At 40.7% G+C, this 23,780-nt stretch overlaps 1 protein-coding gene across 4 annotated transcripts in view; it reads right to left on the bottom strand.

Moving 5' to 3' along the window:
• Window positions 1-23,780, bottom strand: part of LOC138750151 (puromycin-sensitive aminopeptidase-like) — a 273,946-nt gene that overhangs the window by 24,556 nt on the left and 225,610 nt on the right. For 3 of the 4 annotated variants that reach the window (XM_069912291.1, XM_069912287.1, XM_069912288.1), the window contains one exon: window positions 13,504-13,659. In XM_069912291.1, the coding sequence (XP_069768392.1) occupies window positions 13,504-13,659 (156 nt within the window). Of the gene's footprint in view, window positions 1-8,079; window positions 8,182-13,503; window positions 13,660-23,780 lie in introns of those variants that run through there. The other variant, XM_069912289.1, reaches the window with a different exon arrangement.

The following is a 23,780-nucleotide window of genomic DNA, read 5'->3' on the forward strand; positions in this document are numbered from 1 at the left end:
TTTCTGGGTATAAGAGTGAGGTGATGCCACTCAAGGAGGGCAATTATAATCAATTTAAAAAAATTAGTGGTTTAAAGTGGCCACAGAAGGGGATCAAATTCTTAGGAGTTAATACTAATAGCAACCTGAGCAGGATTAATTGCATCAAAATGAATGTGTTGCCAAGATTCCAGTATCTTTTCCAAACATTTTCTGTGCTGTTGCCCCAGGGTTTCTTGAAACAGTTATCACATATGGTTAGGTTTCTTTGGAATGGTAAAGTACCAAGGGTCTCTATGGAAAAAAATTAACATGGAACTATAGTCTAGGTGGATTGAGATTTAAAAATTATTATTGGGCAGCCCAATCGAGATATATCACCTCTCTTTTTCAAGGAGGAGATGTACCATCTTGGGCACAAATTGATCTGCACCTGGTGGGTGAGAAGATAGCAGAGGATTTTATTTATAAATAGGACATTAAATTGTTGACAGGGAAGATTAGTATCTGGGCCAAAATAAACTAGTATTTGGATATTAAAGTGGGGTTATCCCCAAAAACACCCTTGACTCTGAATAAATTAATACCACTGACAGTTGTTGGAATCTAGGGGTTAAAACATTATTAAAGAAATGATTAATTAATAAGTTTATATTTACTGCATGGGTCAGGGAAAAAGAGGAATGTGATTAAGTGGCAATCACAGCATGGAGCAAAGTTGGCTGAGCAAAATGGTCTACTCCCAAAATACAGGGAGAGGAAATGCATAAAACGATTTAGGAGGAATGCTCAAACTGAAGGAAGTGGTGGGTAGCACAGGAGACACAGGCCAGACCAGAACAAAGAATGGCCTGCAAGAAACAAAGGGAATAGAAAACCAGTCTAGGAGGAAGATTAAGGCATGAGGAGGTGTTAAAGAGAACAGCAGAAATTGGCCAGACAGGAACAGAATGGTGAATAGAAATATCTGGGGATGAATTAATTTCTGATCCAATCAACAGGATAGTCTGGCTTGGAGGATTAAGATGGGAGCGCTACACCCCAGATATCTGCAAAACAGGAGATGACTTGTGATAACCCTTATGCAAAAAGATCTAGCAAAGGAAGACAACTTTTGTTCTGTATGATAATGAAATCTAGCAAAGGAAGCCAACTTTTGTTCTGTATGATAAGGTTGATCTATATAAACTGAGCCAACTGGACAATAGGGGTCAGTCTTGGGGAATAGCTCACTGAGCAGGTGACCTATGAACTAACGACTGACCCAGAGCTCTGTTAAGTTTTATTCTTGTGCTGTGTAATAAATTGACTGTTGAACCGAATACCTTCTCCTATCACTTCATTCAAAGAACACGCTGGACTCAGACCACACATAGACTAAATTAAGAGTAAGGTAAAGCCAGAGTCCGACAATTTGGTGACCCCGACGTGATGAAGATGGAGAAGTGACAGAAGAAAAAGATACGAAACACTGGTCGATTGTGATGTGGTGATAACAACAAGTGACCATTCAACAAAGGGAGGTAAGCAGACGCCTGTTTAAACGAAGTTCTGCTATTGGCAACGATAAAATTGTGTGTTGTCACTACTCTGCAAAAGTCCTAGTTAAAACCAAAGAATAAAAGCTTCAGGGGTTAGAGCCCCTGCAAGAAACGGGGGTTAGAGTCCCCCGTAAGGAACTGGGGTTAGAGTCCCCTGTAGAAAAAAGGGGGTTGGAGTCCCCCTAGTAGAACGGGGTTGGAGTCCCCTGTAGAAAAAAGGGGGTTAGAGTCCCCCTAGTAGAACGGGGTTGGAGTCCCCTTGTAGCGATCTCGAGAGATAGGTTTAGACACTTGGCCAATTAGAATAAGGTGTATTGTGATAGTTATTTGTTTCTATAGTGAGTAATAAGTATTTGATTAAGGATCGTGTACTGTAGTAGTGTATAATAAGTATCTGTATAAGGTGTATTGTGTTATAGTTATTTGTTTCTATAGTGTATAAGTATCTGTTTAAGAATCGTATAGTGTATCATAATAGTTTATAATAAGTATTTGTTTAAGGATTGTGTACAGTGTGCCGCTGGTGTTTATAATAACGTGGGAAGGGTCGAAGAGGATTGCAGGGTGTCAAAATCCTACCAGGGGAGAGACCCAGTGAAGTACGAAGTCTAAAGGGTTAAAAATCGGAACAGAGATGGAAGGAGTAAATAGGGATATAGGGCAAGAGCTCGGGGAAGACAGAGGAGTTCCCCCATCTGTAAACCGACAGTGGGAAAAAACAAGGAATCAATTACTGGGAGGATTACCGAAGGGAGAGGAGGTACAGGCTATGGCACGGTACGAACAGATATGGAAAGAGCTGCAGAGTCAGGGGAAGGTACCACGAGGGTTTGAAAAAATCCGGCTGGTACTGTACTTAGGAGAAACAGAGAGGGAAGCAGCCAAGGTGGTACAGGAACATGAGGCAAAGGGACAAGGATCTATATGGAATAGAAGAAGGCTTGAACAACAGAAAGAAGTGAAGGAACAGAGAAGGGCAGATTTACACAATATGACATTGGCTTGCATGGCTGTGGAAGCGAACCTTGAACATGATATTAAAAAGGAATCCCATATCACTAAGGAGAATACGGGGGAGGTTAAGCCGTCAGCCCCGCCATATCCAAAGTTACCGGAGACATTGCCACCACCTTATCCTATTCCCCAAATGCCAGCGATGCAGATAAGTGAGGGAATAGTGAATGTCACTGAGTTAACAGGTCCAGAACTACATGAGGCGAAGGAGAGACTTAAGAGAGTTGTGCAGGAGAGAGTGGAGGAAACAAAGGAGTGGGTGCACGAAGTACAGAACGATATACATGCAGTAAGGGAAAATAGTAGGGGCTTGGGAAATACAGATGAGAGAGAGCTGGGACAAGAGAATAGGAAGGGAAATGACCCAGCGAGTGTCAGATGGAAGAGCAGAATGAGGAAACTGATATAGCTAGTGTGAGTGTTGAGAGTGAAGAGCAGGAACAGCCAGTCATGATCAGGGGAAGCATGATCACACACAGAAGACAGGGTCAGGATAACCCTCGCTCCCCTTTGGGATATGCGTTGCGGGACAGGGAGGAAGTACGGCTTCCAGAAAGGTATAGACAGATGACGCTAATTTATGAGGGTCCGCAAATTGGGGAAAGGTATCAACCCTTCTCATTCACCGACATGAATTGTAGTTTGGACAAAATGCCACCTCCGACTGAGGGAGGTGGAGCATGGATGGGAAAGTTCTGCCAATATTCGATGGGACATAAGATAGCCATAGGGGATTGGAGAGCATTATTGGGTAAACATCTTGGGCTGTGGGAGATACAGCAGGTACAAATGATCGCAGGAATCACTAGGTGCCTCGATGCCGAGCCATTTGCCAACCATGCTATGGCAGTAGGAGGGGCAATGTGGGATAAGTTTCTCGTTCCCCCTGGTGTCATGCAGTTCCTGACCTTTTCCATAAAGGAGGATGAGGAGATCTTGACTTTTTCGAGTCAGTGTAAGGAGAGTTGGACGGATAAAGCAGGAGTACACCCAGCCACAGATCCCTTGCAGACTACACTCTTTAGGGCTGCAGTAACGAGCGGACTGCCAGTTGTAGTTAGGGAGGCGTTAGAGAATAACCCTGATATTCCTGGCTGCTTGAGTGAGCAATGGGAAAAACATTTGACCCGTCACATGAAACGTTACAGGGCTAAGCAAAAGGAGGACAAACAAACTACGGAGTCGGCACAAGTGCAACTCCTTAAGCTTCAATTGGAAGAGGCTAGGAAAAAGGCAAACGAGGCAAAAAAGATTTCCTCAAAGGGTGCGAACCAGATGATTCAGCAGCCACCACAAGGGAATAATGAGTTGGCACCCGGCCCCATATTGGGCACCGGGTCCCACCTATGTGGGCAGTACGGGAGGTCCAATGGGGGGGGAGTCCGAGTAAGAGGGAGAAGTTGGGGTGCTCCACGAATGCAACCAGCTGTATGTTTTGTATGCAGTCAGCCAGGACACTGGAAGAGAGACTGCCCCCTAGCTTGGGATCCTCGGGACACTGGGGGAAGGGGATATGGACCACCACAAAATGAGCATTGGGTCCAGCCCCAGAGATCGTCAGTGCCACCCCCGGTACATCAGGCACCCTATGCGGCTCTAGCTCCGAAGAGACAATTCCCTTTGCTGACAGAGGAGGAGCAATATTGCCCACAGTGACGGAGCCCGAGCACCCACGAGCAGGCTAGGTTGGCAGACCCTTTCCTGCAGATTAAACGGACATGGAAGTATCCTTTTTAGTGGATACGGGAGCCAGATTTTCAACACTCACTGGCGCTGAGTTTCAAGATAAAACATCATCCTCTAGCGTCCAGCTGATAGGGTTCTCGGGTACACCAGAAAATCTGCCGTTTTCTACACCACTAGTCACTTCTGGGGCGGGACAGACTTTTACACATCAATACATTTTGTCAGCTACGTGCCTACCAATCTTTTGGGCAGAGACCTGTTGGTCAGGTGCGGAGCATCGATCCTTTGTGGACCCAGCAGATTAGAGGTCACCTTTCCAAATGGATATTCTATGAACTGTTCGGTAACTACACTTCATTCCGGTTCTCAGATGTTGTTGGCGGCAGCTGGAGGATCCGCGTCTGAGGGACAATGGGCTGACATTTACTGGGGGCTGTTGGAACCAGAGGACCCACAGAAGGGAGGGCTGCTAAAGCTTTATAATCAATGGAAGCCGTGGATCCAGACGTTACACCTGTATACCCCTCCCTCAGACCCCCCCCTCATATGACCCTCTTTTACGATAGGGATGGGGATGAAATGTATCAGCATGCCTTTTATGAAGAGGTAGAGGGCATGCTATGGGAAATTAATTCGGACTACATAGTGGTTGGAAATGAGGGAGTGGCCGCTACGGTGGCACTGACATCTGAACAGCTGGAATGGTATGAGATGACATTCCTCATGTCACCCTTGCAATTGGCACTACTCACCAGGCAAAAGATTTGGGACTGATGTGTCGGAACTTGATGTCCCTTAGTGACTGGTCTGACACCCAATTACCGACAGTGCAGTTCTCCTCATCTGGTCAGGCATACAGAATTTTGTCCCCGATATATGATCGAGTCCTCCTTGAGCATAGACAGATTGAACGTTTTCATGGTAGAGAGAAGATGGATCACCCCGACTTGGCCCCTATGCTAGATTCTCTCCCTGAGAATCTGTGGTCAGTGGGATCAGCAGATGTGGGTTTTTGTCAGCAGGTTGATCCCATAACCTTCGAACTGTCAGATTACATCCCTATTTGGCAGATGCAGTATCCCCACAAACCTGAAGCTGAGGAAGGTTTGGCAGATACCAATGATGGCCTTATGTATTCAGGGGTGTTGGAACATTCGTGTTCTAGTTGGAATACACCCATCTTACCTGTTCCTAAACAAGTCACGGGCAAATATCGGATGGCCCATGACTTAAGGCGCATTAATGGTATTGTGCGAACACCCACAGTTCCAGTACCAAACCCATATACTGCTTTAACCCCTAACCACAAGTAGTTCTCTTGCATAGATTTAGCGAATGCTTTCTTTTGCTTGCCGCTGGCAGAACCATTAAGAGATGTATTTTCGTTCACATATAGAGGTAGAAAGTTGCGGTATACTAGGCTTCTGCAGGGCTTTACCTTATCTCCAGGGATTTTCAATCAGGTGTTGAAAGAACAGCTGGGTGGGGGGGGGCTAGCACTGCCAGATGGGGTAGTTCTGATCCAGTATGTAGATGACATCCTATTAGCAGCACCTGATCATACTTCCTGTTTGGAGGCCACCTGTCTCCTGCTAGTGCAGCTGTTCAAGGCAGGCTTTAAAGTCTCTCGCTCAAAGCTGCAATGCTGCAGACAGGTGGTCACCTTTTTAGGTAAAATGGTCTCAGCGAAAGGCACAGGGATTTCCCCTGCACATCGAGCAGCAATACTACATCATCCAAAACCAAAGACAGTAAAGGAGATGCTTTCGTTTTTGGGTTTGTCAGGTTATAGTAGGCAGTTTATCCCATTGTATGGTGAGTTGACACATCCACTGCGAACTTTGGTGAATGAGCAGGGGATGAGGAATCTTGAGCTACACTTGATTGGACTGCACAGGCTGAGATCAGTTTTATTCTATTGAAGCAAGCTCTTACAACAGCTATAGATTTGGCGATTCCAAATTATAAACTACCTTTCTTTTTGGATGTTTCTGAAAAAGCACACACAATTGATGGTGTTCTTTTTCAGAAAAAAGGGGGTGGAAGATGTGTGCTCATGTATGTGAGTATCACACTAGATCCGACGGAAGACAGACACCCACCATGTACAAGACATGCAGCGGGAGTAGCAAAGATTCTACAAAAAGTGGCACACATAGTAATGGGACATGGCCTGACAGTATTAACAACACATAGTATTGTAGCATTTGTGAGCTCGACAGCATTTACAATGACTTCGCTAAGGCAGACGAGACTAGAAAAGATCCTGAATGCTCCAAATGTTACGTTTACTCATGAAGGCATTAACATGGCAGACAATATGGGAGAGGGAGAACCACACTGTTGTGAGAAGAGGGTAGTAAAGGATATTAAAATGAGACCTGACTTACAGGCTACACCCTTAAGAGAACCAGATGAAACCTTGTTTACAGATGGGTGTTGTTACAGACGCCCCACAGATGGATTGAAAGCTGCCTATGCGGTGGTACGAAAAACTACAGGAGGATATGAAGAAATCATTACAGGGACAGTGAGAAGAAAGGAGTCAGCACAACTCGCAGAACTACAGGGAATGATAGCAGCATTAGAATGGGCAGAAGGGAAGGAGGTCAACATATATACAGACTCAACATATGTGGTAGGGACAATACAGGTTGAGCTTAGTCAATGGATTAGAAGTGGGTTTTTAACAGCAGCAATGACCCCAATTAAACACGAGAAGGACATTAGGAAACTGGCTGAGGCTCTCCTGATACCAAGGGCATTAGCAGTTCTTAAATGTAAAGGACATGATAGAACAGATACGATGGTGGCTCGGGGAAATCAGGAAGCGGACATGGCCGCTAAAAGGGCAGCAGGATACGACCCTCAGTTTATTATGATACAGGCAGACAGAACAGCACATGACATTGCCACCGTGTGAGGTAGAAGTAATAATACAGGAACAAGCAAAGGCATCACCTCAGGAAAGGATGGTATGGGAGGAAAGGGGGGCAACTGAGGATCAAGGACTATGGAGATCGATAGACGGGAGGCCAGTTTTACCATCTGGACTCATGAAACCCCTCCTCGAGGAGGCGCATGGGCTAACACACTGTGGAAAGAAGCAGATGATAAGGTACTTGATACATTGGTGGCACCCCTTCCTGCCGGTGATGGTGGAGAACCATATTAGAGAGTGTGAGGTATGAATAACTTTCAATGTCAAGGCGACTGTAAAGCCACATGAAGGACAGTTCCCGTTACCTAAGTTACCAGGAGAGGAAATCGTACTTGAATATACGGACATGATTGAGAGGGTAAGTGGCTATCGATACCTCTTAGTAGCAGTAGATGTGTTCACAGGGTGGCCGGAGGCAATCCCTGCCAAAAGAGAAGATGCAAGGTCGGTATGTAAATTCCTGATCAACCAGTATATTCCGAGACACGGATTTCCTATAAAAATTAGGTCCGATAATGGAAGTCATTTTAAGAATAACGATCTACAATGTTGGGATTGAAACATGCCTTTGGAACGGTGTACCATCCACAATCCCAAGGGAAAGTGGAGAGGATGAACCAAACAATAAAAGGTAAGATCGGGAAAGTACAGGCACGGACCAAACTAAATTGGGTGGATGCGTTGCCCCTGGCATTAATGTCAATAAGGAGTTCGGTAAGTTCTGTGACAGGATTTACTCCATATGAACTACAAACGGGGCACCAGTTTCCGGGACCGGGAGCCGGAATTCAGACTACGAAGAATGAGGTAAGTTCAATGGGATGCAAGCTTTATTATGATAAACTAACGGCTCTGGTGTCAGATTTTTCACAACAGGTCACAAGTCCCAACAGAAAAGGGGAAACACTGATACCTTTAGTCGCGGAGTGGGTTCTGCTAAAGGTCATCAAAAGAAAGTGGTCGGAGCCCAGGTGGACAGGACCCTTCAGAGTGGTGGAGAGGACGTCCCACGCGGTTCGACTACAGGGAAAAGGTGAGACGTGGTATCATTGGAGACAGTGTGCAGCAACGGACCCACCAACACGGACACTGGAACAGTTTCGAACGGAGATGACTGAGAACCTGTGAAGCAACTACGGACTAAGAACTTTTTGAACGGGTCCCTTTAAAGAGACTATTGGATTACGGTGACTGTATTTCAGTATTTGAAGTGATATTTCTATATTGAAGTCAACAGAATTTAGGGGGCTGTGATAGACACTATGTGGGGACTATGGGTGATGTTGTTCGTAGCCCTTGAAGCATCTGGAGAAGGAAACAACTGTACAAAGTGTTTGTGGTCAGCCTGGGAAGCCCATAATGAACCAAAACAGTACGTTGCGGATTGGTCAGACGTTCCTGAACACTGTGTTGGGGCCCCCACTGGACTGAAGTGTGTTCATAATGGCCAAGTTTGTGAGGTTAAGTTTAACAAGGGGTCAGAGATGCCGGTCCTTGCAAAAACTCCTGAGATCTTGGTCCCATAAGTTAACTGGTGGTTGGTCTCATTTTCATGAGACCAAAAGGGGGACTGTTGGAATCTAGGGGTTAAAACATTATGAAAGAAATGATTAATTAATAAGTTTATATTTACTGCATGGTTCAGGGGAAAAGAGGAATGTGATTAAGTGGCAATCACAGCATGGAGCAAAGTTGGCTGAGCAAAATTGTCTGCTCCCAAAACACAGGGAGAGGAAATGCATAAAACGATTTAGGAGGAATGCTCAAACTGAAGGAGGTGGTGGGTAGCACAGGAGACACAGGCCAGACCAGAACAAAGAATGGCCTGCAAGAAACAAAGGGAATAGAAAACCAGTCTAGGAGGAAGATTAAGGCATGAGGAGGTGTTAAAGAGAACAGCAGAAATTGGCCAGACAGGAACAGAATGGTGATTAGAAATATCTGGGGATGAATTAATTTCTGATCAAAACAACAGGATAGTCTGGCCTGGAGGATTAAGATGGGAGCGCTACACCCCAGATATCTGCAAAACAGGAGATGACTTGTGATAACCCTTATGCAAAAAGATCTAGCAAAGGAAGACAACTTTTGTTCTGTATGATAATGAAATCTAGCAAAGGAAGCTAACTTTTGTTCTTATAAGGTTGATCTATATAAACTGAGCCAACTGGACAATAGGGGTCAGTCTTGGGGAATGGCTCACTGTGCAGGTGACCTATAAACTAACGACTGACCCAGAGCTCTGTTAAGTTTTATTCTTGTGCTGTGTAATAAATTGACTGTTGAACCGAATACCTTCTCCTATCACTTCATTCAAAGAACACGCTGGACTCAGACCACAAATAGACTAAATTAAGGGTAAGGTAAAGCCAGAGTCCGAGGAGATGTACCATCTTGGGCACAAACTGATCTGCACTTGGTGGGCGAGAAGATAGCAGAGGATTTTATTTATAAATGGGACATTAAATTGTTGACAGGGAAGATTAGTATCTGGGCCAAAATAAACTAGTATTTGGATATTAAAGTGGGGTTATCCCCAAAAACACCCTTGACTCTGAATAAATTAATACCACTGACAGTGGGCAACAAGCTTTTGGACATCTGGCTCCGTAAGAGAGTCAGGTGTATAGAGAACTGTTACGAGCAAAGACAATTAATGTTGTTTGAATAGTTCAAAAATAAATATGATTTTCCGAATAAAACATTCCACTGCTATCTTCAAATAAGGTCTTTTCTATGGGATGTATTAGGTTCAGGTATGGTTCTACCTGTTGCAGCAGTATAGAAGCCTTGATTCGAAGGGGGATAGCAATGTATTACCTGTTACAGTCAGAGGGACTCAAACTGGGCCTTCATAGGTCAAGAGAAAGATGGGAGTTGGACTTGGCCATTACAAATAGTGAGAGGTGCTAGTCCGACCTGTGCCGGAAAGCATGACCATGGTCAATAATGCAAGGTACAGGCTGGTCTAGTATATCTTTTTGCACCAGTTGTACATAATGCTGCAGAAAATCAATAGATAAAAACCAGAACTCCTGGATCATTGCTTCAGGTGCAGTGTTACAACCAGGATGCTCATGCATGCAACCTGTTCAAGTGCCAAGGTGAGGCTCTTATGGTGGATCTAGGTCAAGTCCTGGAGAAAATTATAGGTAAACAGTTCCCTCAGGACTCAGAGGTGTTCCTGTTGGGAAATATATTGGGCATAAGACTTACAATGAAGCTGTCCAAATTTCAAATCCAATTTATGTTAATCACATTGGCAGTGCCCAGGAAGTTCATTGCAGTAACTTATAAGTCTGACTCTGTTGTTAGTATCGAGCGATGGAACAAAGAAGTGCAAAGTTGCATTCCCCTGGAGAAAATAACTTACAATCTGAGAAACAAGTACAGCACCTTTCAGAAGATTTGGCAGCCATACTTGCACTACATAGGTGCATGGAAGTGATTGTTCTACCGTTCCCTGCTGCAGCTCCCTCTCTCCCACACTGATCCCAATTAAGGAAAGTCAAGAATGACCCGGAAGCTGTCCGTGGAGCCGTGATAGTCCGTTTCTTTTTTCATTTCTTTTTTATTATTTGGTTTTTTTTTATTCATTTCCTTAATATTAGTGTTTGTTATTGTTATTGACATTGTAGTATGAACGAATTGTTTAGTTTATAGGTGGGGGAGGGGGTGGGTAATGACGTGGGCTTGTATATAGTCATAAAGACAAGAATTACATATATATGTATATGTGATTGTGAACTGCCATCACTGGCAGGACATGGTATATGACTGTACAGGCTTGTGTGAAAAATTATAAATAAAATATTCCAAAAAAATTGCTTAACAATAAAAAATATGAAACCTTTCTTAAGATCTGGCAATCTTACCTGTGTTATATAGGTGCAAGAATATCGTGAGGTCCCTTACACGTCACTGCCTGCTCACCTTCCCCACATCCTTCCCCTCTCAGGGGGTTGGTGGGAGGGCCCATTCCAATCAGAATGTAAGAGACCTGAAAAATGGGCAATGAGCTCTGGCATACCCTGTGGTTAATATGTTTTTCTTTTTCCTTTTAGTCCTTGATAGATGGCATCTTTTTTTTTACAGTAAGTGTCTTTGTCATTTTATGTGAGTTGTCCTTTATTTAAATAATTAATCTATTCCATTCCTTTTGTGGGGAAAGGAAGGATAAAACCAGATTTAGTAGGGAGAATACTTAATAATTAGGATTATTGTATTATGAATTATTGAAATTGTCTGAGTGTGGAAAAATTACAAATATTCATAAACCTTCAGTTCTGGAAACTTTTGAACCACTCTTAAAACCCAGCAAATATGACAATTTTTGTTAGACCTCTCAATATCTCCTTTTGATTCAGCCTTTGTTTACTTTAATTGCTTTTGTGATGTGCTTGGAGCTGATTTTTTTTTCCTCACCACATGCAAGTTGCAGTCTCTCTTCTTTTCATTCTTACCTTTGCACTCTGCCCATATTTAATTAAGAGGCCTGCTGGACTATTTCACAGAACAGGCAAAAGTCTATGACACTCCTGTGAGTCAAAGGTACATAGAACGGGCATGTGAATTTTCCGCATTTCCGCACATTTCCGTGTTTTTGAATTATTTCTGTGTTCAGGAGCTCAGATTGGGACCCATTAGTTTTTCTCTGCTGCCTTTGAGCAAAGGTGCAATGGACCTCAGGAGTGGAAACCTTGGACTCCCAGTAGGAGCAGGATCTTGGTGGGGAGGTGTTGATGATAAGTGGCAGCAAGTATTTATTTTTGGAAAGTCAAGAACAAAGTGGAATAAAGCAGTGAAAACACCATGAAGGCAACAAAAAGGCATGGAGAAGGAAAAGAATAAATTTACAAATCACTGTCATGATAAACATTCAGTAAAAATGTTATTAGAATACAATGACTTATTTACATTATTTTGTATTGTGTTTTTACTTTGAAATGCAATAAAAGAGACTTGAACCTGGTAATTTTGAGTAAATTTTAAAAAAAATTTCTAATAGGGGTGCCACCGCCCAACCTCCCTCCCCCCGCAAAGGGGCACTGTACCCCTTTACCACCTCTGTAAGCCTGTGCAAGCTCTCGGCTCTTTTCCTTTTTTTTACCTCACTCACATACCTGATAGAGCTATTTATGTGAAGGACCATAGATTTCCTTCCATTGAGGACAAACTGCATATTCCGATGATCTAGTGATTTCATGAGACCAATAAGAGATGTTTCAGGATTTTTCCTGATTCATTTAATTAACAATACTTTTTGTAATTTCCATGATTCCATCTGGTCTTCCCAGGACATTTCATGTTCTTTGTGACCCAGTGGTAATAATTCTTCAAAAACAAGTCCTCTCCATCTGGAAATTGATGACACTCTGGTTTACCTCCCACGAACTCCACACTGACTGGCATGACCCCATTTACACCCATCCTTGTGCATTTTTGAGGCCGTTATCAAGTCATTGCCCTGACCTCCTATAATCTCTGGGAGTGATGCCCCAGCATGAGTGTTACTCTGCCCTTGTAAATCTCCATTGTCTTCCCAATACAACTTCAAAATTATTCTATGCCATCAGGATAACCCTTGAAACTTGGGTCCAAATGTTGGAGCAGCAGCCATTAAGTTCAACTATAGCAGCTTAGAAGTCATTAGACTATTAAAAAAAAACACTGGAAAGAATGTGTAAACATTTCAAGCAGCATAACATTGGAAGTACTGATACATTCTGGAAATTTTTCATCAAAATTTCAAATAACTTCGCTTTCCATCCCTACTTGTGCACCCCATAAAAGCACAAATAATTTATTCGCTTTATCATTGGAATTCTCTCTAATCACCTTCACTTACTTTCCTACATGAAGATGATCAGTATTTCCGATCTCTATGACAAAGTCCTTAATCATCTGACCCCAAAAGATCATCTGACCCCAAAAGATCACCTTGCATCATTCAGCATCAAACTTGGTCTTACAATGCTCCTGCAAAGCTCTTTGGGATGAAGACTTTATACAGAGGGTGGCTATTGGTGGCATTATACAAGAGGTGTCATGAAACTGATATAAACAGGAGACCTTACAGCCCCACAAGCTTTCACTACTCAGGTTGATCCTATCCTCTGTCTGCTCCTTCCAAATCTTTCTCTCCAGTCTGACAGATAATCATTGAATGCTAACCACTCCATCCTAAATTGTCAGTCCTTGGCCTGAGCTGGTGCCATATTGAAACACTGTATTACTGAGGAGTATTGCAGAATTGAATGGCTGCATTCCTCAAGAAGGGAATGTAAAATTTTTGGCTGACACAGCAAAAAGAAAAGTTGCTAAACTATGTTTTCTGTTTACCTTGATTAATCGTGATATTAAAAAGCCTCCTTGATAACGATTGTATAGTTCCTCCCAGTTGTCCTTTAGAAATTTCCAGGCAGCTTTCCTCCCCATTAAGCTCCCACCTGACACTCCACCAAGTACAAAGACAGTGTCCTGGGGCCGAACTTCCTCCTAAAAGAACAACAACAGTGCTGCAGTTAAAATAAAAACAAATTTTAAAATAAACAAGCTTCCTTTGTTGTGCACCAGCTCCATGAAGGCTAAGGCACTGAATAACAAAAGTACAGAAATAAAAAAAGATGCATTTATGGCTTTCTGGTCTCAACAGTGCTGTGTCACGTCATGCGTTTAAGTGACCAAGATGAGTCCCAAAAGATACCAACCAAATTGCAATTCATCTACGCCTGAGTCGAGGTTCCAAACCCAATAAATTGTGATATTTGGCTAATATCCATGTGTATTTTGCAACAGAACAAAGGGTATCAGTAGAAAGAAGTGGTGATTGGTGGCTCTTCCCCATCTGATAGCTACTGGCTATTATCAACATTGCTGCCCATCCCAACACTTGGATCTCCTTGTTAAGCATAATGGTGTACAGAATATCAGGATGGCATTCCTTTCAATTTTACTTCCCAATATCATTGGAAATGTGATATTAGCACTTTAAATCACTTGCTGAAAACTATTTAGTTTGGACCTCAAAACCAGTCATATTTTGTACACAAGATTTCAGTTCCCTATGGAGAAGGAGGAAAGAGAGAGATTGGGGTAAAAACTGTCTTCATTCTAACTAATTTTCTTCTCCATTCTAGTGGTTTAAAAGCCAGAAAATGAGAGCATCATCAACAAGTGAAATTTTTTTTAAAAATGAACAAATTTACCAAATCTTTATCACTTCCATTCTACAATTCAGAAATAAAAAGTATTGTGTAAAAAAGTTGTTGGGGGAACATCAAAATCTTGCACAAAGTCAAGATGCCTTATAATTTGAACAATTCAACATGCAATTTTGTTGCATGGGACAAATTTTAATTTTGAATCCCATTCTGAGGATTAAAAGCTCAGTGGCTTTGCCCACAGCACCCAAGTTTAAAAAATATATTTATTAGTTCATACCTTATTTAGCTTAAAAATCATGATACAAAGAAAATAAGACTAAAAAAGTGTTAACAGATAATATACCCATTTAAAGGAAAGAAATAAAGAGAGGGAGAAAGATGAGAATGCATGAAAACACCAGGGAAGATCAAATGGTCTTAAGAATTTGCTTTTGTTAATTTTACGGAACTTTTTACAGTTTTGAATCCTATCCAAATGAACTTTACCTGTCATGTTAAACACTACCAAGATCCAGGTTTGCCCTGCATGCAGAATGCAAAATGGATTGATAGCATGGTGTAATCAAATCAGAATAGATATCATTTTTTTCTAGGAAAGCTCTGTCCTGTTTTTAAATCTTTACTAATACAGTTATGTCAAAAGTTGTGGAGAAAACATATAAACACCCACCACCGTAATTGCATCTTCCTTTTTTTTCAAACTTTATTTAAACATAACATATAGTATAGAAATTAAAAAAAAACAATTTTCATTAACTCCCATCCCACCCTCCCACCCCTACAGCCAACTCCCTTAAGGGGAGCAAAAAAAAAAAAAAAAATTATATATATATATAAATGTTAATAACATTTCAAAGTATATCTAAATGCATATATTTCAAATATGGAGACCACTTACTAACAAAAGAAGAATAATTATCAAGTAAATTATAAATCATTTTTTCCATATCAATACATACTTTCAATTCATTATGGCAATGTGATATATTAATCTCAGTATCATCTTTCCAAGTACTAGAAACACATTAACGCGCTACTGATAACACCAAATGTACAAAAGAAATTTGAATTTTATCCAATCCCATTCCCCTTAACGAATATAAATTTCCCAACAAAAATATCATTGGATCTAAAGGTAGTATAAAATTATATAATTTCTCCAAAACTATTTTAATTCCTTGCCAAAATGATTGAACTTTAAAATGTCCAAACAGCATGTAAAAAAGTTCCAATACATGAGTCACATTTAAAACAAGAATCCAAATGACTAAACCCATTTTTTTTTAATAGCTTTTCCGGGGTCAAATATAATTGATGTAAAAAATTATAATTAACCATTCCAGATCTTACATTACTCAATTTAATTACATTGTCCTGACACATATTCACCCAATCATCTTCGAGAAAATTAAATACTAAATCACTCTCCCATTTAAGTTTAGATTTCTCCCAATTTGTCTTATCCATACTATCTTGTAACAAATTATACATAACTGAACTATAACCCTTTTTCAGTATAGAGGTTATCAAAGATTCAAATCTTGACAAAGTAGGTAAAATCATCTCTCTAACATAATTATCTTTTATTAAAGCTCTAAGTTGATAATATGCAAACAAAGAATTTAAGGGTATATCAAATCTTTCTCTCAATTGATTAAAATAAAGAAATTGCCCAAATCCTTAAATAATTATTAAACAATGAAAAAGGAATAAGCTGATTATAACACAATGGAGTTAAAATTGATAATTATCTTTCGACCCTAACATCCTGTTTTTTTTTATCCAAATCTTTAACAAATGTTTCAATATCAGCGTATCATATTGCTGTAACAAAATCAAATTCCAACAAAATATAAATTAATGTATTTCAACCATAGAAATACATGCCATCTCCACTTTAGCCCAGCTAGGAGGCTGATCTTAATCCATCAATCTACTAATAAACTTCAACTGGGCTGCTTTATAATAGATTTGAAAATGTGGTAATTGTAGTGCATCCAATGTATAGTTCCATACAACGCCACTCGAGCTAATTTACCTTTCCATAAAAACTCTTGCACTGCTTTATTCAAATCTTGAAAAAAGCCCTTAGAAAGTAAACAAGGATTTGACTGAAATAAATATTGAATTTGAGGAAAGATATTCATTTTAATACAATTAACCCGACCAATCAAAGTTAATGGAAGATCATTCCATTTAATCAAATCTGCTTTAATCCGTCTTAATGTAGGTACATAATTTAATTTATATAATGATTGATAATTAGTATCCATAAACACATAAAATATTTAATTTTACTTGTCCACTTTAATTTTGTAAGTTTTAAATTCAGAATAATCTCCCACTCAAACTGGTAAAATTTAACTTTTATACCCAATTAACTGTATATCCAGATAATTCTCCAAATTTCAGCAAACATTCTTGCAATTGTTTCAATGACTGTTCCAGCTCCATCAAATATACCAACACATCATCTGCAAATAAGTTAATTTGATATTCTTCATTCTTAACCCTCATCCCTTTAATTTCTTCATTTTGTCTAAGAGCCTGAGCTTCTTTCTTTCTTTGGCTTGGCTTCGCGGACGAAGATTTATGGAGGGGGTAAAAAGTCCACGTCAGCTGCAGGCTCTTTTGTGGCTGACAAGTCCGATGCGGGACAGGCAGACACGATTGCAGCGGTTGCAAGGGAAAATTGGTTGGTTGGGGTTGGGTGTTGGGTTTTTCCTCCTTTGCCTTTTGTCAGTGAGGTGGGCTCTGCGGTCTTCTTCAAAGGAGGCTGCTGCCCGCCAAACTGTGAGGCGCCAAGATGCACGGTTTGAGGCGTTATCAGCCCACTGGCGGTGGTCAATGTGGCAGGCACCAAGAGATTTCTTTAGGCAGTCCTTGTACCTTTTCTTTGGTGCACCTCTGTCACGGTGGCCAGTGGAGAGCTCGCCATATAACAGGATCTTGGGAAGGCGATGGTCCTCCATTCTGGAGACGTGACCCATCCAGCGCAGCTGGATCTTCAGCAGCGTGGACTCGATGCTGTCGACCTCTGCCATCTCGAGTACTTCGACGTTAGGGGTGTAAGCGCTCCAATGGATGTTGAGGATGGAGCGGAGACAACGCTGGTGGAAGCGTTCTAGGAGCCGTAGGTGGTGCCGGTAGATGACCCATGATTCGGAGCCGAACAGGAGTGTGGGTATGACAACGGCTCTGTATACACTTATCTTTGTGAGGTTTTTCAGTTGGTTGTTTTTCCAGACTCTTTTGTGTAGTCTTCCAAAGGCGCTATTTGCCTTGGCGAGTCTGTTGTCTATCTCATTGTCGATCCTTGCATCTGATGAAATGGTGCAGCCGAGATAGGTAAACTGGATGACCGTTTTGAGTTTTGTGTGCCCGATGGAGATGTGGGGGGGCTGGTAGTCATGGTGGGGAGCTGCCTGATGGAGGACCTCAGTTTTCTTCAGGCTGACTTCCAGGCCAAACATTTTTGCAGTTTCCGCAAAGCAGGACGTCAAGCGCTGAAGAGCTGGCTCTGAATGGGCAACTAAAGCGGCATCATCTGCAAAGAGTAGTTCACGGACAAGTTTCTCTTGTGTCTTGGTGTGAGCTTGCAGGCGCCTCAGATTGAAGAGACTGCCATCCGTGCGGTACCGGATGTAAACAGCGTCTTCATTGTTGGGGTCTTTCATGGCTTGGTTCAGCATCATGCTGAAGAAGATTGAAAAGAGGGTTGGTGCGAGAACACAGCCTTGCTTCACACCATTGTTAATGGAGAAGGGTTCAGAGAGCTCATTGCTGTATCTGACCCGACCTTGTTGGTTTTCGTGCAGTTGGATAATCATGTTGAGGAACTTTGGGGGACATCCAATGCGCTCTAGTATTTGCCAAAGCCCTTTCCTGCTCACGGTGTCGAAGGCTTTGGTGAGGTCAACAAAGGTGATGTAGAGTCCTTTGTTTTGTTCTCTGCACTTTTCTTGGAGCTGTCTGAGGGCAAAGACCATGTCAGTGGTTCTTCTGTTTGCGCGAAAGCCGCACTGTGATTCTGGGAGAATATTCTCAGCGACACTAGGTATTATTCTATTTAGTAGAATCCTAGCGAAGTTTTGCCTGCAATGGAGAGCAACGTGATTCCCCTGTAGTTTGAGCAGTCTGATTTCTCGCCTTTGTTTTTGTACAGGGTGATGATGGTGGCATCACGAAGATCCTGAGGCAGTTTACCTTGGTCCCAACAAAGCTTGAAAAACTCATGCAGTTTGGCATGCAGAGTTTTGCCGCCAGCCTTCCAGACTTCTGGGGGGATTCCATCCATACCTGCTGCTTTGCCACTTTTCAGTTGTTCGATTGCCTTATATGTCTCATCCAGGGTGGGAACCTCATCCAGCTCTAGCCTTAGGGGCTGTTGAGGGAGCTGGAGCAGGGCGGAATCTTGGACTGAGCGGTTGGCACTGAAAAGAGATTGGAAGTGTTCTGACCATCGGTTGAGGATGGAGATCTTGTTGCTGAGGAGGACTTTGCCGTCTGAGCTGCGCAGCGGGCTTTGGACTTGGGGTGAGGGGCCGTACACAGCCTTTAGAGCCTCGTAGAAACCCCTGAAGTCGCCAATGTCCGCGCTGAGCTGTGTTCGTTTGGCGAGGCTAGTCCACCACTCATTTTGGATCTCCCGGAGATCTCCCGGAGATCCCGGAGATCTCCCGGAGATCCCGGAGTCTAAGAGCCTGAGCTAACGGTTCAACAACAAACACAAATAAGGCTCATGACAATGGACAGCCCTGTCGAGTTGAATGAGTCAATTTAATGGTAAAGAAATCTGTCCATTTTGTCACCATCCTAGCAATCGGGTTCATATATAAAGCCTCAACCCAACTAATAAAAGAAGGGCCGAATTTAAATTTCTCTAACACTTTAAATAGAAAAATCCCACTCAAAAGCTTTTTCTGCACATCTAATGCAATTACCATAGGATGGTCAGGTTGCTTTCGATATGCGTTCACCAAAGTAATTAATCAAAATATATTGTCTGATGCATTTCTACTTTTAATAAAACATGTTTGATGAATATGTGGGTAAATATTTAGCAAGTCTATTAGCTAATACTTTCACTATAATTTTATAATCTACATTTAATAAAGAAATAGGTCTACATGAAGACACTTTTAATAGATCTCTATCTTTTTTTGGAATTATAGTTATTAAAGCATTTGAACATGATTCTGGTAACTTCTGATCTTCAGTAATTTGATTCAACACTTCTCCAAATACATTAGGGAAATCATCATTAAAAAGTTTATAAAATTCTACAGGGAATCCATCATCCCCTGGGGACTTTCCATTAGGCATTTCCTGAATAGCTTCCTTAATTTCAAAATCCATAAATGAAGATTCCAATTCCTGAACCTCATTTCCATCTAATATTGGTAACTTTAATTTAGATAAGTAAGAGTGAATAGAACCATTATCCTGTTTCCCCTCAGAAATATATAATTTTAGATAAAATGAATAAAACTGGTCATTAATTTCCTGAGGTTCATAAGTATCTTTTGAATTCTTCTTAATAGCAGCTTTCAATTGCCAAGCAAGTACCTTATGAGCTCTTTCCCCCAACTCATAATAACATTGTTTGGATCAAATAATTAACTGCTCAAACTGATAGGTTTGTAAAGGATTATAAAGTACATTCAACCTTGCTAATGCAACTTTTTAAATCTTCTGTTACATCTTTCTGAAAATTTTTCTCTAACTCAGCAATCTTATTTTCTAACTCTAAACTTACTGCCATATATTGTTTCTTAACTTTCGTTGAATTACTAATAATCTGCCCCCTCAAATAAGCTTTTAGAGCATCCCATATTACAAAATAACTATCCACAGAATTAACATTCTTGGTCAATAATAAGATATGTTCTTTAACAAAAGTAACAAACTCTGATTTTTTTTTTCAGTAACATTGCATTAAACCTCCAACTAAACGATGGACGTACTACCTCCGAACTTTCACAAGAAAAAAGTAATATTGAATGATCTGATATAACTCTACTTTTATATTCAGCTCTTAGTACTCTACCTTGTAAATGTGCTGATACTAAAAATAAATCAATTTAAAAAAAAGAATCGTCGTGAAGAATAAAAAGAAAAATCTTTCTCTGTAGGATTAACTTTTCACTAAATATCTACCAAATTTAAATCTTTCATTAATGCATTAATTTGTGTTGCCATCTTTGATTTCCTTATACTTTTTGATTTTTGTCCAATAAAGGGTTCAAAACACAATTAAAATCACCACCAACTAAGGCATTTTCATTAGCTTGAGTTATCAATAGAAAAGCTTCTGAAATAAACTGCTCATCATCTATATTAGGGGCATAAAGATTCAGCAAAATCTAAGATTCAGCAAAAAATTTACAGTTCACTCTTAATACTCTGCCAGCATACCCCTCTGAAGATTTTAATTCAAATGGTAAAATTTTTATGGATCAAAATCGCTAGTCTGCTTGCCTTATAATTAAAAGAAGAAAAAACATGACCAATGCAATCTCTTTTCAATTTCAAATGTTCTTTTTCAGTGAAATGTGTTTCTTGTAAAAAAGCATTATCAATTTTTACTTTTTTATATAAGCAAATATTCTTTTTCTTAATTGGATTATTTAATCCCTGAACATTAAAAGTTTCAAAATTCAATTTAGACATCTTTTTTAACTAGTAATATATTTACACACTATAAAATAATGCTCCCCTCTAGAATTCTTCCAAAAAAAACCCTAAAAAAAGAAAAAAACACCCAAAGGTAGTAATACCCTAATTATCTAGGTATGATAAACCCACTAGCAGCAGATGACTATCAAAGTTTTCAGTATCATCCACCCACCCCCCCAGCCAGATACATACTTAATTATTTAATTAAACACAATAAAATATAGTCATATTTTCAGCCCAATGATTCCAAGCCCAATGCTCTGGATCTTCAACGTCAAGAAGACTTTGTGTCAACTCTTCTTTCTTTCCATACTTTCCGTACCCATGTCCATTTCCATTTACCCTCCTCTTAGGAGACAACGGAGAACACCCATTTCTTCACATTTCCAGAAAAGAATTAGAAAAATCAAAGCATCATGATCATTCTCAAAGAATTGAGATTGAAAATTTCCATAAAAAACCTTCAAAATTGCAGGATAACGAAAAGCAAACTTGTAGCCTTTTCTCCACAAAACATCTTTGGCCGTATTAAATTCTCGTTGTCTTCTAATAACCTCTTGGCTAAAATCGACATAAAAGAACACTCTGTTATTTTGAACCATTAATGGAGACTGGTTCTGCCATTCTTTCTGTACTGCCATAAGTAAAATCATTTTGTATTTTAAACAACGAACGAAGACTGCTCTTGGTGTTTGACCTGGAAGTGGTTTTCTTCTCAGAGCTCTGTGAGCCCTATCCAGTTCCAAGCCTTCAAGAAAAAGCTCTTTACCCAGCACCTCTGGGATCTAGTGTTTAAAATTTTTATAGGATCAGCCTCTGAAATGTCCTCTGGAAGACCAACTATTTTCACATTATTCCTTCGGCTTTGATTTTCCAATGAATCAATTTTCTTCAATAAAACTCTTTTTTGAATCCCCCAATCTACAAAAGAACTTTTTCAATTTTTTCTCTATTATGTTCTACCTGGTATTGACACTCAGAAAAGGCTGTTTCAATTTTCTTAAAATTATCTTGCACAGTATGAACTGATTTTATACATCTATTAATAACTCTTAACTACAGTCATTTCCTGTTTCACAGTTGACATTTCATCACACAGGGTATTCATTTTTATTTTCATCTTCATAAATTCTTGAATCACTTGAGTTGATATTTGTTTTGACATATTGTGCATTTGACAAGCAATCCCTTCCAAAACAGTAAACACTGAATCCATTCCAGATTATGAGATCTACCTCCTTTAATTACAGGCTTCTCCCACTGAACAAATTCCTATAAGGTAAGTTCTTCTTCTTCCTCAGTCATCGTAGGTCCTTTAGCTGAACGGCTGTGGGTCTGGACATTCGACGCCGGCACCCCGACCTCTTTGGGACGCTGGTGTTCGGGCTCCCCCACAGCCCCTTTTTGGACCTGGAATGTCCCACGCAGGCCAGCCAAAGACGTAGGACGTGCAGGAGCATCTTCAGATGCTATACTGCGCACTACTGGGCTGCCCGTGAGGTCGCGGGTCCCCTTGTCAGCCGTGCCGCCTGCATGCACGGCTTCATGTAAATGCAGGTCAGCAACGGCCGAGCTCACCAAGGTGTTGGTGCCATCTTGCGGAGGCAGGATCGGTGCTGGAGTCAAACTCCAATGGGCTGGAGTCTTCTGAGGTTTGGAGACTCCCAACAACCACTCTGTGGATTCAGCTAGGCAGGTAGGCCTCAATTCTTCCGCATTTTTGTATGGTAATTTTTTCTGAAGTTGAGGTTTAAATTTTTTCACATTAGATGGCATCATAAATCACTGTTATAAATCAACTGTAAATATTATTAACCACTTTTATGTTTTTTAAAAATCGGATATTTAGTGATCCAGCTGGGGAAAGGTGGAATAGACACGACTTTCTTCTACACCATCTTGCCACGCCCCCAATTGCATTTTTCTTTCAGTGGCACAACTACTAGTTAGTGAATCTTGCTTTCATATTAATTGTAGATCAAGCTGACAAGATATACGAGCAGGTGCACAAGTCATTTAAATTAGCAGCACCCTCTGTTAATTTGGCACAGATACTGCCAGAAAGGTATGGAAGTGAAAGGGTAACAGGAAGTATCTGTTACCCTTTTGCACAGCATGTGCAAATTTTTTTAACATACACAGAGCATTACTAATGAAGTTGCTGTGAAGAATATTTAACAACAATAGATTTTTTAGCAATAAAGCATAATAGGAAAAAGGGACTAGTTAATTTTGCAAAAAAAGTCAAAGTATGAAAGATATGTCCTAAATTGCTGAATATGCAGGATACGAAAACTAAAATTAGTTTTCTAGTAACAAGGGAAGCCAAGCTAGTGCGCCAGATTGGCATTAGTTGATCTTGCTACTACATTGCCAACATTTTGTGCAAAGGAATCTAATGATGTTTACAATGGTGGGAAGTTGCATTTAACAGATCTGCTTTTTAAAACACTATTTAATCTGTCATCAGAAACAAGGGCTAAATCTCCAGATTTTGTTGCACCATTAAATGGAAAAAAAAATTCAAATCCCATTAAAAACAGCCTTATAAAAAAAATCAATGTTGTTCCAGCATGTTCACATTAATGTAACTAAGCCAGAAAATTAAAAAAGTTATTGCATCAGTCAAGTTTCCAACAACACTAAGTTTTCTTTGATTTACTCTTTTCAAAGCGTAGTCTGCTCACACCCCCTATAAGCGCATCTCTCGTTAGTGGATCATCTCATCTCGGTGGACCATTCATGGAGGATACCGTGGCTGAGAATGTTGCACCC

The sequence above is a fragment of the Narcine bancroftii genome, assembly GCF_036971445.1.
Source record: "Narcine bancroftii isolate sNarBan1 chromosome 12 unlocalized genomic scaffold, sNarBan1.hap1 SUPER_12_unloc_2, whole genome shotgun sequence".
In the NCBI taxonomy this organism is placed as follows: Eukaryota; Metazoa; Chordata; class Chondrichthyes; order Torpediniformes; family Narcinidae; genus Narcine; species Narcine bancroftii.